We start from the raw sequence: 11,723 nt of genomic DNA, 5'->3' as shown, positions 1-11,723 counted from the left end.
GATTTCCTCGAGTTGTAGATGAACCCGCAAACGTAGTATCCATAAAAGGCATTCCCGGATTCCTGCAACAAGACCTTTACGAGAAATAGAGTTCAATCAAACTGATAATAAAGCATGCTTAATGGTTTTGATGAACTAGCTAGAATCAATGGGAGATGCACGAAACTAGCTAGTAGTACTTACTTTCGGGTGTGTAAATCGCAGTTCCTTCGACAGTGTTGGAGCAATGGCGGTGAATTGTTTCCAAACTCTGCCAGACAAAGAGAATAATTACTTGATATCAGGAAATGAACAAAGCTACCGATATGGTGCGATAATGATCGACTGAACTTACCACTAGAGCATATCAGTCATGTTCGCATACTCCTCGGGACTTTTTCTTCTATAGTCCAAGACTGTTACTATTCCATTTTCAAGCTTAATCTCTAGCAATATAAAGTGAAAGATGCACACACATGCATAACTCATCAATTACATTACTATAATTAACCTCGAGTAAGGGAAACCGAATATGCACAAGACAGTAACACTCACTGGAAGTTGTAAGAAAAGAGTATTTTATCTTTGTTTTGATTTTTAATCAACAATTGTTGCAAGTTGTCAATTGGCGCAGAGACCAACTACATCCCGGAAGTTAAAAGAACTATTTGAAGGAATTTTTTCTCAACATTCTTCAAATGATTATGTTCATACTGTGTTTCTATTTGCCTTGACAATGATCATTGCCCATTGTTGTTTTTATGACACGAGACTCTATTTGTGATGATTTATTTCTCAACTATCTACAACTGTGCAACACTAGTAGAAAAACTACTTTACGTGAGATACATTAGTCCCGGTTTGTAAACGGACTAGCACTAATGTGACCATTATTGCCGGTTCGAACGGCTAAGGATTCGGGCATCATTAGTCCCGATTCGTGTTGAACCTATAGTACCGGTTCGTGACATGAACCGGGACTAAAGGGGTGGAGGCAGGATGGGGGCCCACTAGTCCTTTTAGTCCTAGTTCATGGCACGAACCGGTACTAGAAGCTCACATTTAGTCCCGGTTTGTGTCATGAATCGGGACTAAATATTTTCCTATATAAACCCTTCGTCCAGCCCGCGATCGAGCTCTCTGTTCTTCCCCTTTCCTCTCCTCTCTGTTCTTCCCCAAAGCTTGAGCTCATCCTTCATTTTTCGCAAAATTTGTCAAGATTTGAAGGCCCCCCCATCCATCCAAGTGATCACAAAGGTTAGCAACTTTATCCTTTTATCTCTCATTGCTAGATTAGCTCTTGCAATGCTCTATAAGTATAGCGATTTGTGGGTTTTACTTGGGAGTAATTATATGTGGTAGTCTATTTGATTTATATGCAATCTGAGCTCAAATTAACTCTTAGTTTGCATATGTATGTGTGGTTTACTTAGTGCCTTCCCGTCCCCGTCCTAACCACCGTCGATTGCCCGCGCCGGCCCGTCGCCGGCACCACCTTGGTGAGCCTCTGGTTCTTATTTTTTTATCAAAAAAAAAATCATGTTTGTGTGATTTAGATATATAGTTACTTGTATGGTTTTCTTACCTGTGCGTTGTTTGTTATACATAGTGGCATGGTTTTGATATCCATCCCCGTCGGCACCTGTTCGGTTTATGATTCGGATGTGGTATATATTCTCTTTTATAACTATTTGTTGCATTTCGTGTTTATGATAATTATGCTGACCAACGTGAATAGATGTTTTTATCTAGGAGGTATGTGAACCAGAAATTCCAGCCGACCCTCTTATCGAGAGGTTAAATTTAGTTGAACAAGAAAATGAGTATTTGAAAGAAAAATTGAAAAAAAATTGAAGAATAGAAGATGAAATTGGAGTTGTATGTTGCCAATGTCGTCGATGATCACAAGGTCAAGATGGATGCAATACGCTTGAAGATTAGAAACATTAGAAAATATGGCATTGATAGTGAGGCTTGGTATCATTATGTTGTTGGATCAATTGTTACCATAGTTGCGATCTTGATCGCATTTATTGTTGCATTTAAATGCTTTAGCTAGAGAGTTTGTATGTTGTTTTATGAGAATAAGTGTGTATGAACTTGTATTAATTTGGTCTTTTCGGTGTTTTGTAATGAAGATGAGACCGCAATAGATATACAATGACCGATGCTCTCCCCAGTTCATTGAGGGCGTGCATAATTTTCTGCTTGCGGCTGAGGCAAACAAGCAGGCGGATGGTTTTATGTGTTGTCCATGTGCTGACTGTAAGAATGATCGAAATTACTCTAGCTCAAGAACCATTCACGTCCATTTGTTTGAGTCTGGTTTCATGTTCGGCTATAACTGTTGGACCAAGCACAGAGAAAGAGGGGTCCTAATGGAAGACAATGAAGAAGAAGAAGAGGATGACGACAACTATCCTGGCCATGGGTTTCCTTAATACGATGGTACAATAATGGGGGAAGAAGCTGAGCCAACAATGCGGGAAGAAGCTGAAGAAGAGGCATCAAATGAGCCCACTGATGATCTTGGTCGAGCAATTGCTGATGGAAAGAGAAACTACCCAAGTGAAAAGGAGAGGCTGAAGTTGCAGCGCATGTTAGAGGATCACAAGAAATAGTTGTACCCAAATTGCAAAGATGACAAGAAAAAGCTGGGCACCACACTGGAATTGCTGCAATGGAAGAAAGAGAATGGTATATCTGACAAGGGATTTGAAAAGTTGCTGATAATGTTAAAGAAGATGCTTCCAAAGGACAACGAATTACCTGACAGTACGTACGAAGCAAAGAAGGCTACCTGCCCTCTAGGATTAGAGGTGCAGAAGATACATGCATGCCCTGATGACTGCATTCTCTACCACGATGAGTACGGGGATTTGAATGCATGCCCTAATGATTGCATATCCTCTACTGCGGTGAGTACGAAGATTTGAATGCATGCCCGGTATGCGGTGCATTGCACTATAAGATCAGCCGCAACGACCCTGGTGATGTTGAGGGCGAGCGCCCCAGGAAGAAGATTCATGTCAAGGTGATGTCATATGCTCCTATAATACCACGGTTGAAATGTTTGTTCCAAAACAAAGAGCATGCTGAGTTGATGCGATGGCACAGAGAAGACCATAAGCAAGACAGGAAGTTGAGAGTACCCGCTGACGGGTCGGAGTGTAGAAAAATCGAGAGAAAGTGCGGGACTTTGTAGATGAAGGAAGGAACATATGGTTTGGTCTAAGCGCAGATGGCATTAATCCTTTTGGGGAGCAGAGCAGCAATCATAGCACCTGGCCTGTGACTCTATGTTTGTATAACCTTCCTCCTTGGTTATGCATTGATACGTCTCCAACGTATCTATAATTTTTGATTGTTCCATGTTATTATATTACCTGTTTTGGATTTTTAATGGGCATTAATATGCTATTTTATATTATTTTTGGGACTAACCTATTAACCGAGGGCCTAGTGTCAGTTTCTGTTTTTTTCTTCCTATTTTAGAGTGTTGGAGAAAAGGAATACCAAACCGAGTCCAAACGGAATGAAACCTTCACGATGATCTTTCTTGGACCGAAAGCAAACCAGAAGACTTGGAGATGAAGTCAGAGAGGCAACGAGGCGGCCACGAGGTAGGAGGGCGCTGATACGTCTCCGTCGTATCTACTTTTCTAAACACTTTTGCCCTTGTTTTGGACTCTAACTTGCATGATTTGAATGGGGCTAACCTGGACTGATGTTGTTTCCGGCAGAACTTCCATGGTGTTATTTTTGTGCAGAAATAAAAGTTCTCAGAATGACCTAAAAATCCATGAAGCAACTTTTTGGATTTAATAAAAAATATTGGCGAAAGAATCAACGTCAGGGGCCCACACCCTATCCACGAGGGTGGGGGGCCTAGGGCGCGCCCCCTGCCTTGTGGGCCCCCTAAGGTTCCACCGACCTCAACTCCAACTCCATATATTCACGTTCAGGGATAAAAAAATCAGAGAGAAAGATTCATCGCGTTTTACGATACGGAGCTGCCGCCAAGCCCTAAACTGTCTCGGGAGGGCTGATCTGGAGTCTGTTCGGGGCTCCGGAGAGGGGGATCCGTCGCCATCGTCATCATCAACCATCCTCCATCACCAATTTCATGATGTTCACCGCTATGCGTGAGTAATTCCATCGTAGGCTTGCTGGACGGTGGTGGGTTGGATGAGATTTACCATGTAATTAAGTTAGTTTTGTTAGAGTTTGATCCCTAATATCCACTATGTTCTGAGATTGATGTGGCTATGACTTTGCTATGCTTAATGCTTGTTACTAGGGCCCGAGTGCCATGATTTCAGATCTGAACCTATTATGTTTTCATGAATATATGTGAGTTCTTAATCCTATCTTGCAAGTCTATAGTCACCTATTATGTGTTATGATCCGTTAACCCCCGAAGTGACAATAATTGGGATACTTACCGGTGATGACCGTAGTTTGAGGAGTTCATGTATTCACTATGTGTTAATGCTTTGGTCCAGTACTCTATTAAAAGGAGGCCTTGATATACCTTAGTTTCCAATAGGACCCCGCTGCCACGGGAGGGTAGGACAAAATATGTCATGCAAGTTCTTTTCCATAAGCATGTATGATTATATTCGGAATACATGCCTACATTACATTGAGGAGCTGGAGCTAGTTCTGTGTCACCCTATGTTATAACTATTACATGAGGAATTGCATCCGACATAATTATCCATCACTGATCCAATGCCTATGAGCTTTTCACATATTGCTCTTTGCTTAGTTACTTTTTCGCTGCCACTGTTACAATTACTACAAAACTGCTACTGTTACTTTTGCCACTGTTACCGTTACTTCCATACTACTTTGCTACTAAATACTTTGCTGCAGATATTAAGTTATCCAGGTGTGGTTGAATTGATAACTCAACTGCTAATACTTGAGAATATTCTTTGGCTCCCCTTGTGTCGAATCAATAAATTTGGGTTGAATACTCTACCCTCGAAAACTATTGCGATCCCCTATACTTGTGCGTTATCAAGACTATTTTCTGGCGCCGTTGCCGGGGAGCATAGCTCTATTCTTTGAGTCACTTGGGATTTATATCTGCTGATCACTATGAGGAACTTGAAAGAAGAAAGAACAAAGATTTTTCCCTCAACTACGAGGGGAGGTAAGGAACTGCCATCTAGCTCTGCACTTGATTCTCCTTCTGTTTTGAGTAAGCTTGCGACACCTAAACATGCTTATGCTATTAATTCTAATATGTCGCATGTTATTTATGATGCCACTTCTGCTATGCATGATACTTATGATGAAACAACTTCTATGCTTGATACTACTGTGCCATTAGGTGAATTTCTTGATGAACAACTTGCTAGAGCTAGAGAGAATGAAACTATTGAAACTGATAATATTGATGAAAGTGATGATGAAGATTCTCCCCCTAGATATGAATTGCCTGTTGTGCCTGAGGGTTATGTTATGGATAAAGAAACTGCTAGAGATTTTATTGCTTGCAATGATAGATCTAATCTTAAGAATTTTTTAGCTAAACTGAAAGAAAAGTCTCTGAATGCTAGAATGAAATATGACCCTGCTTTTGCTACTTCACCTATCTGTGTTACTGATAAGGATTATGATTTCTCTGTCGATCCTGAGATAATTACTTTGGTTGAATCTGATCCTTTTTATGGCTATGAATCTGAAACTGTTGTGTCACATCTTACTAAATTGAATGATATAGCCACCCTATTCACTAATGATGAGAAAACTCGCTACTACTATATCCTTAAATTATTTCCGTTCTCATTAAAGGGTGATGCTAAAATATGGTTTAATTCTCTTGATCCTGGTTGTGTGCGTAGTCCCCAGGATATGATTTATTATTTATCTGCTAAATATTTCCCCGTCATAAAAAACAAGCTGCTTTAAGGGAGATATATAATTTTGTGCAAATTGAAGAAGAGAGTCTCCCACAAGCTTGGGGGAGGCTTCTCCGATTACTTAATGCTTTGCCTGATCATCCTCTCAAGAAAAATGAAATACTTGATATCTTTTATAATGGACTAACCGATGCTTCCAGAGACCACCTGGATAGTTGTACTGGTTGTGTTTTCAGGGAAAGAACTGTTGATCAAGCTGAATTGCTATTGAATAATATGTTGACTAATGAAAACAATTGGACACTTCCTGAACCAACTCCTAAGCCAACTCCGAAGAAAAGAGGTGTTCTATTTCTTAGTCAAGAAGATATGCAAGAGGCAAAGAAACCTATGAAAGAAAAATGTATTAAAGCTGAAGATGTTAAGAATTTACCTCCTGTTGAAGAAATACATGGTCTTGATAACCCGACACAGGTAGTTAAGGTAAATTCTCTCTATAGATATGATAAAGTTGAAATCCCGTGTACTAAGTTTTCTAGCCAATGCTTGGATGAGTTTGATGACTTTATGGCTAAACAAGGAAACTTCAATGCTTATGTTGGTAGACAATTGAAAAGTAATGCTTATATGATTGGACACTTGAGTGATTATATGTCTAGAGTTAAGGGTGAATTTGAACTCATTAGCAAACATGCTTCTATGGTTACCACTCAAGTAGAACAAGTGCTTAAAGCTCAAAATGATTTGCTTAATGAATTAAATAATAAGGGAAATGATAATACTGTTAAAGTTATGACTAGAGGGTGTAAAATGACTCAGGAACCTTTGTATCCTGAGGGCCACCCTAAGAGAATTGAGCAAGATTCTCAGAGAAATAATGTAGATGCACCTAGTCCTTCTAAGAAGAAGAAGAAAAAATGATAAGACTTTGCATGCTTCTAGTGAACCTGTTGTAGACACCTGAGAATCCCAATGATATTTCTATTTTTGATGCTGAAACATAATCCGGTGATGAACATGAACCTAGTGATAATGTTAATGATAGTGTTCATGTTGATGCTCAACCTAGCAATAACAATGATGTAGAGATTGAACCTGCTGTTGATCCTGATAACCCACAATCAAAGAATCAACGTTATGATAAGAGAGACTTCGTTGTTAGGAAGCACGGTAAAGAAAGAGAACCATGGGTTCATGTAACATCCCAAAATTTTCCAAATTTTGGAATGTTAAAAATAAGATATTATTGAGTGAATTGCTATGATTTTCATGGGAAATTAAAACCTTTTGATTCTTGTTTCAAATATTTCAATCCGATTGGTTTTCTTTTGGACACTTACGAAATATTTTGAAACCACAAATAAAAATGGAGTGAGAATAAAATGACTTTCTCAAATGTGGTGGATAAAAAAATTTCATTTGAAGTTCCTTGAATTTTGGAGTTCCATTAGAAATTGGATCTCATTTGAAATTTTAATGCCATTTAAATATTTCCAACAAATTTAATGAGAGGAGATAATGTGACTTCTCCAAAATATATTTGGAAATATTTAGTACTGCATAACTATCATTTCGTGAATTTGCAGAACTCTAAACTGAATTTTTTGATTATTTCAATTATGTCCATAAAGTGTGAAGGGTAGTTTGTGAACAAACTTAATTTTATTAAATTCGGAGACTAATTTTCTTGGACTCTAAATAATATTGGCACTAATGTAAACATTTTTATTATTTGTTTTAAGTAAACTTTTTGTGCACGTACGTATGTACATAATTATATTTCAATCCTAATTCCTAAACTATCTAGCTTGACCCAGTATATTTCTCTCTCAAAATCTCGGACAAGCGCGAGACAGCAGCACAGCACAGCCCACCTTGTTTTTGTATTTTTTTTGTCCTTGCCTTCTTCCTTTGGGCCAATTTCTTCCACAAGGCCCATATCTTTTCAGCCCAACCGATGGCCATCTTCCTGCTCCCATCCTTCGTTACAGGAACATGAACAGCCAGCTGCAACCATGGACGCCTCCACCTCTTCCTTTCCCCCTCTTCCTCTCCCAACCCACTAACCCCCAGAACCGGTTCCCCTCTCCTCCCTCGACCCCTCCCATCCCTAAGTGCGCCATCAATCGAGTGTAGTGGCCATTACAGAGAAACTGAACCGCCACCATTATAGTCCTTCATCTGCTTGAATTCGGACCTCCCCGAGCCCTATAAAAAGCACCCCGCGAGCCCCTCTAAGCCCTCGTCCGAAGCCCTCTTCTTTCGGGACCTATATCCCTCCCCATCCCGATCAATTGCTCGTCGGAGTTCAGTAGCTCCGGCGGCCGCTCCACGCTGCCACGGGACGAGGCCGAGCCCGGGACATTGCCCAACGGACTTTCCTCGTCGACCTCTTCGCCGTCCTCCTTCTACTTGACGTCAGGGAGCTTCTTCCACAACTCCGGCGACCTTCTTCCACAACTCCCGCAACCTTCTTCCCCAACTCTGGCGACCAACTCCGGTGAGCTCTATCTAAATCCCGTAATTCTTTTTTTTCAGAAAAATATCCAAACTTCGGAAATTCGTATCTCTCAAACCGTATGTCCTATTTCAACAAATAAGATATCCCCGGATTCGGTGAAACCTGTACTTTTTTATGAAAGTATAAAATCTCACTTTCGGGCAATTTAAAATTTAGTTTTGATTTAAATGGTAAGATGAGTATATTTACTATATCTTTTGTTCTATAAATCATATAAAAATGTTTTATATATGAAAGTTGGACCTTAGGAGCTCACCTTTCTGTTGGAAACCATGGCATAATTTATCAACTCTGTTTAGTTATTATTTTAGCTTGAACACACCAAATTGACTCTCTTTAGACATAATTCATTACCCTCATCCAAATAAATTTTATCTTAGGATAAATCTCCTAGATTGATCCCTAGGGAACCTCTCTGGTCATTTGATATCACCACAAAAATTTGGAGTTACAAGATTAAGAATTTAATTCTTGTCTTGAAACTTATGTCATAACCATTTCCATTTAACCCAAGTCAAAATATTTCGATCGAACCATTATAGACTTTGTCGTAGAATCCGGTCTCACAACCTTTCAAACCAAATCATCACTTATTATCAATATTAACCAACCCTAGAATATGACTATGTCTTATTTTCTTCCAATACCACACCTGATCCTATATCAACCCTAACCATGCCCTAGAAATTATGATAGTGGCAATCGAATAATTCGTGTTGTTATTTGGATATTCATTTGGATTTTTATGGTGTGTTGAATGCTTGCTTGAATCATTGTTACGTGAATGTGGATATGCCGAGTGTCTTACTTTAGTTATTTATCGTGTTAGATTGCGACGAGTGTGAAGGTGAATTCTACAAGGAGGTAGAACCTTGTGACTGCGAAACTGAAGGCAAGTTGCAATTCGATCATGCCCTGACCTATATTATTTAAATTATGCATATATTTTTTAAATGTAATATTATGCATGTTTTACAAAAGTTTGCAAAGTATTTTTACTAGCTAGAGCCTTAGGTTCAAGACTTACTGTCATGCTTGGCCGCGCTTGCACAAATGGGTGAGTTGAAAATCAAACAAGTTTTAACCATTTAAACTTGCCTTCTTTTGGGCAACGTTTTGTGAAAACTTTTGAAAAACAAAATTATATACTATTTTACTTCTACTCTGAATGTTATTGATGGGAGCGTCTAGAAGTGATTGCGTCCATCGGGGTCTTGCAGTGAATGCGCCCGACTGGGGTCTTGCACACAGGTTTTTGGTGGGGACCGCCGTCTATGGGACTGAGATCTTCTAAGTACAGTTTGATGTAGTTTCCAGTACAGCCACATGCTACTATGGGCTCTGGCTTAGCTTAGTACTAACGGGAAACCCTACCCTAGGACCGCCATCGGAGAGAGGCCTTCGTGCCGAAGTTGCGGGCGGCTTGACGGTATAGGGGGCTGTTACGGAAAGGCTTCGTCACAATCTCCTCCTAGTCGTATACCCAAGTGTGTAACGATAAACGGGGTTGGTTGTGTCATGTGGGGAACGTGTAGGACCTCTGCAGAGGGTTTAACCTAATTGATTAGTCGTGCCCCCGGTTACGGGCAATTTTGAGCAACTAAAGACTTGGACCGAAGAAGAATCTCCCCTCTCTTTTCTAAAAGTCTGTTTTAAGGGAAGGGAAAGTTGATGAATGAGCATAGTGAATGCGTTTCACTTCAATCATATTTATGTTTTACCAAAATTTGGATAATGAGCACTGGTGCGTATATCCATGTGTCTCATTCCTACCTTTTATACTAAAACTTTTTTTTAATTTCAAAAGGAGTTTTAAAAAAATAGTATAGGAGAAAATTGGTTTTATGCAAAGGAAACCTCCACCAATACTATTGAAGGAGTCCTCGGACAGCCGGACTATATATTTCAGCCGGACTGTTGAACTATGAAGATACAATATTGAAGACTTCGTCCCGTGTCCGGATGAGACTCTCCTTTGCGTGGAAGGCAAGCTTGGATATTCGGATATGTAGATTTCCTTCTCTGTAACCGACTCTGTGTAACCCTAGCCCCCTCCGATGTCTATATAAACCGGAGGGTTTAGTTCGTAGGACAACAACAATCATAATCACAGACTAGCTTCTAGGGTTTAGCCTCTGCGATCTCGTGGTAGATCAACTCTTGTAATACTCATATCATCAAAATCAATCAAGAAGGAACACTACTAGGAAAACGTTATACACAGAAACTTATCAGTAGCGAGGTCTACAAAACGGTGCTACTGCTAATTAGTAGTAGCGAGGAGTATAAAACCCGCGCTACTACTAAGTTGATAGTAGCAGCGAGGGGTATAAACCCGCGCTACTACTAACTGGTTTCTACCCATGCCCCCGAGACAGGCTATAGTAGTAGCGATGGGTATAAAACCTGCGCTACTACTAAGTAAGTAGCTATAGCGCAGGTAATACCCCACACTATTACTAAGCGTGTCCATTACCACCCCGGCCCGATCCACTCCCACCCCACCACTCTCTCTCTCTCATCCCTAAAAAAACCCTCTCACAAACTCACAATTCCTTGGTCCACCCCACCCCGGCTCCTCTCCCCACGATCTCCTCACCGCCGCCATCACCCTGCCGGTTGGGCACCGGCCGCGCGCAACACTCCCCCAAGCTCCCACCTTCCTCCGTTCCGATCCCCATGGAAGCCACCTCCGCCACCTCCCTCGGGCGGACCCTCGCCTCCTCACTGCTCCCCCCGGCTCCGCCGTAGCCGCGTGCGCGTGGCCGTGGCGCCGGAGCAGCGGAGGAGGGGTAGGGCGGTGCTCGCCGCGGCGGCCTCAAGCCATACGTTCCTCCTCCTCTTCCGTGCCGCGGTACGTGTCTGCTCGCCTCCTTCTTCCTCTTCCTCCATGTACCCCCAGTCGCTGTTGGTCAGCTCCCCAGTTGATCTCCCCGTGATCTGTCGCAGTAGGAGTTCGATCTTGACCGGATCAAGCCGAAGTAGGGCTATTTTAGGTGTGTGATGGCTCTCCAATGGCGCCGATTGGGTGATGCGGGAGGTTCCTGCAGCTGGGCTGGTTGGCATCGCTTATCTGCTCTGCTCCAGGGCTGAGAGGCATGCATTTACTGCAGTGTTAGGAGTTCAGGTTGCATATTGCAAAAAGCCAGGGTAAGGTTCCCAGATTCGGAAACGTCACCCTACGTATTGCAGAAGGAACACACACCTTTGATGCTCTGTCAGAAAACAAGAGAAATAAATGAAATGCTGGTGCTCTGTCTTTCCTGGGTTGTTTTTCACAGTGTGGAGCAGAAACATTAAGCTTAAAGTATATTACGTAGTACTCCCTCCGTTCCTAAATATTTGTCTTT

General features: G+C 41.3%; 1 protein-coding gene across 1 annotated transcript in view; it reads right to left on the bottom strand.

Moving 5' to 3' along the window:
* The window catches only part of LOC119361416 (ervatamin-C-like), a 12,721-nt gene extending 1,667 nt beyond the window's left edge, over positions 1-11,054 (bottom strand). Inside the window, exons 1-2 of the mRNA XM_037626631.1 lie at positions 10,924-11,054; positions 184-250 (exon numbers count right to left, since the gene is read on the bottom strand). Coding sequence (XP_037482528.1) covers positions 184-250; positions 10,924-11,054 — 198 coding nt within the window. The remainder of the gene's footprint in view (positions 1-183; positions 251-10,923) is intronic.
* Positions 11,055-11,723: the final 669 nt, after the last annotated feature.

The sequence above is a fragment of the Triticum dicoccoides genome, chromosome 2B (assembly GCF_002162155.2).
Source record: "Triticum dicoccoides isolate Atlit2015 ecotype Zavitan chromosome 2B, WEW_v2.0, whole genome shotgun sequence".
NCBI lineage: Eukaryota > Viridiplantae > Streptophyta > Magnoliopsida > Poales > Poaceae > Triticum > Triticum dicoccoides.
The sequence above is the reverse complement of the archived record's forward strand: the minus strand, read 5'-3'. Positions and strand labels throughout refer to the sequence as shown.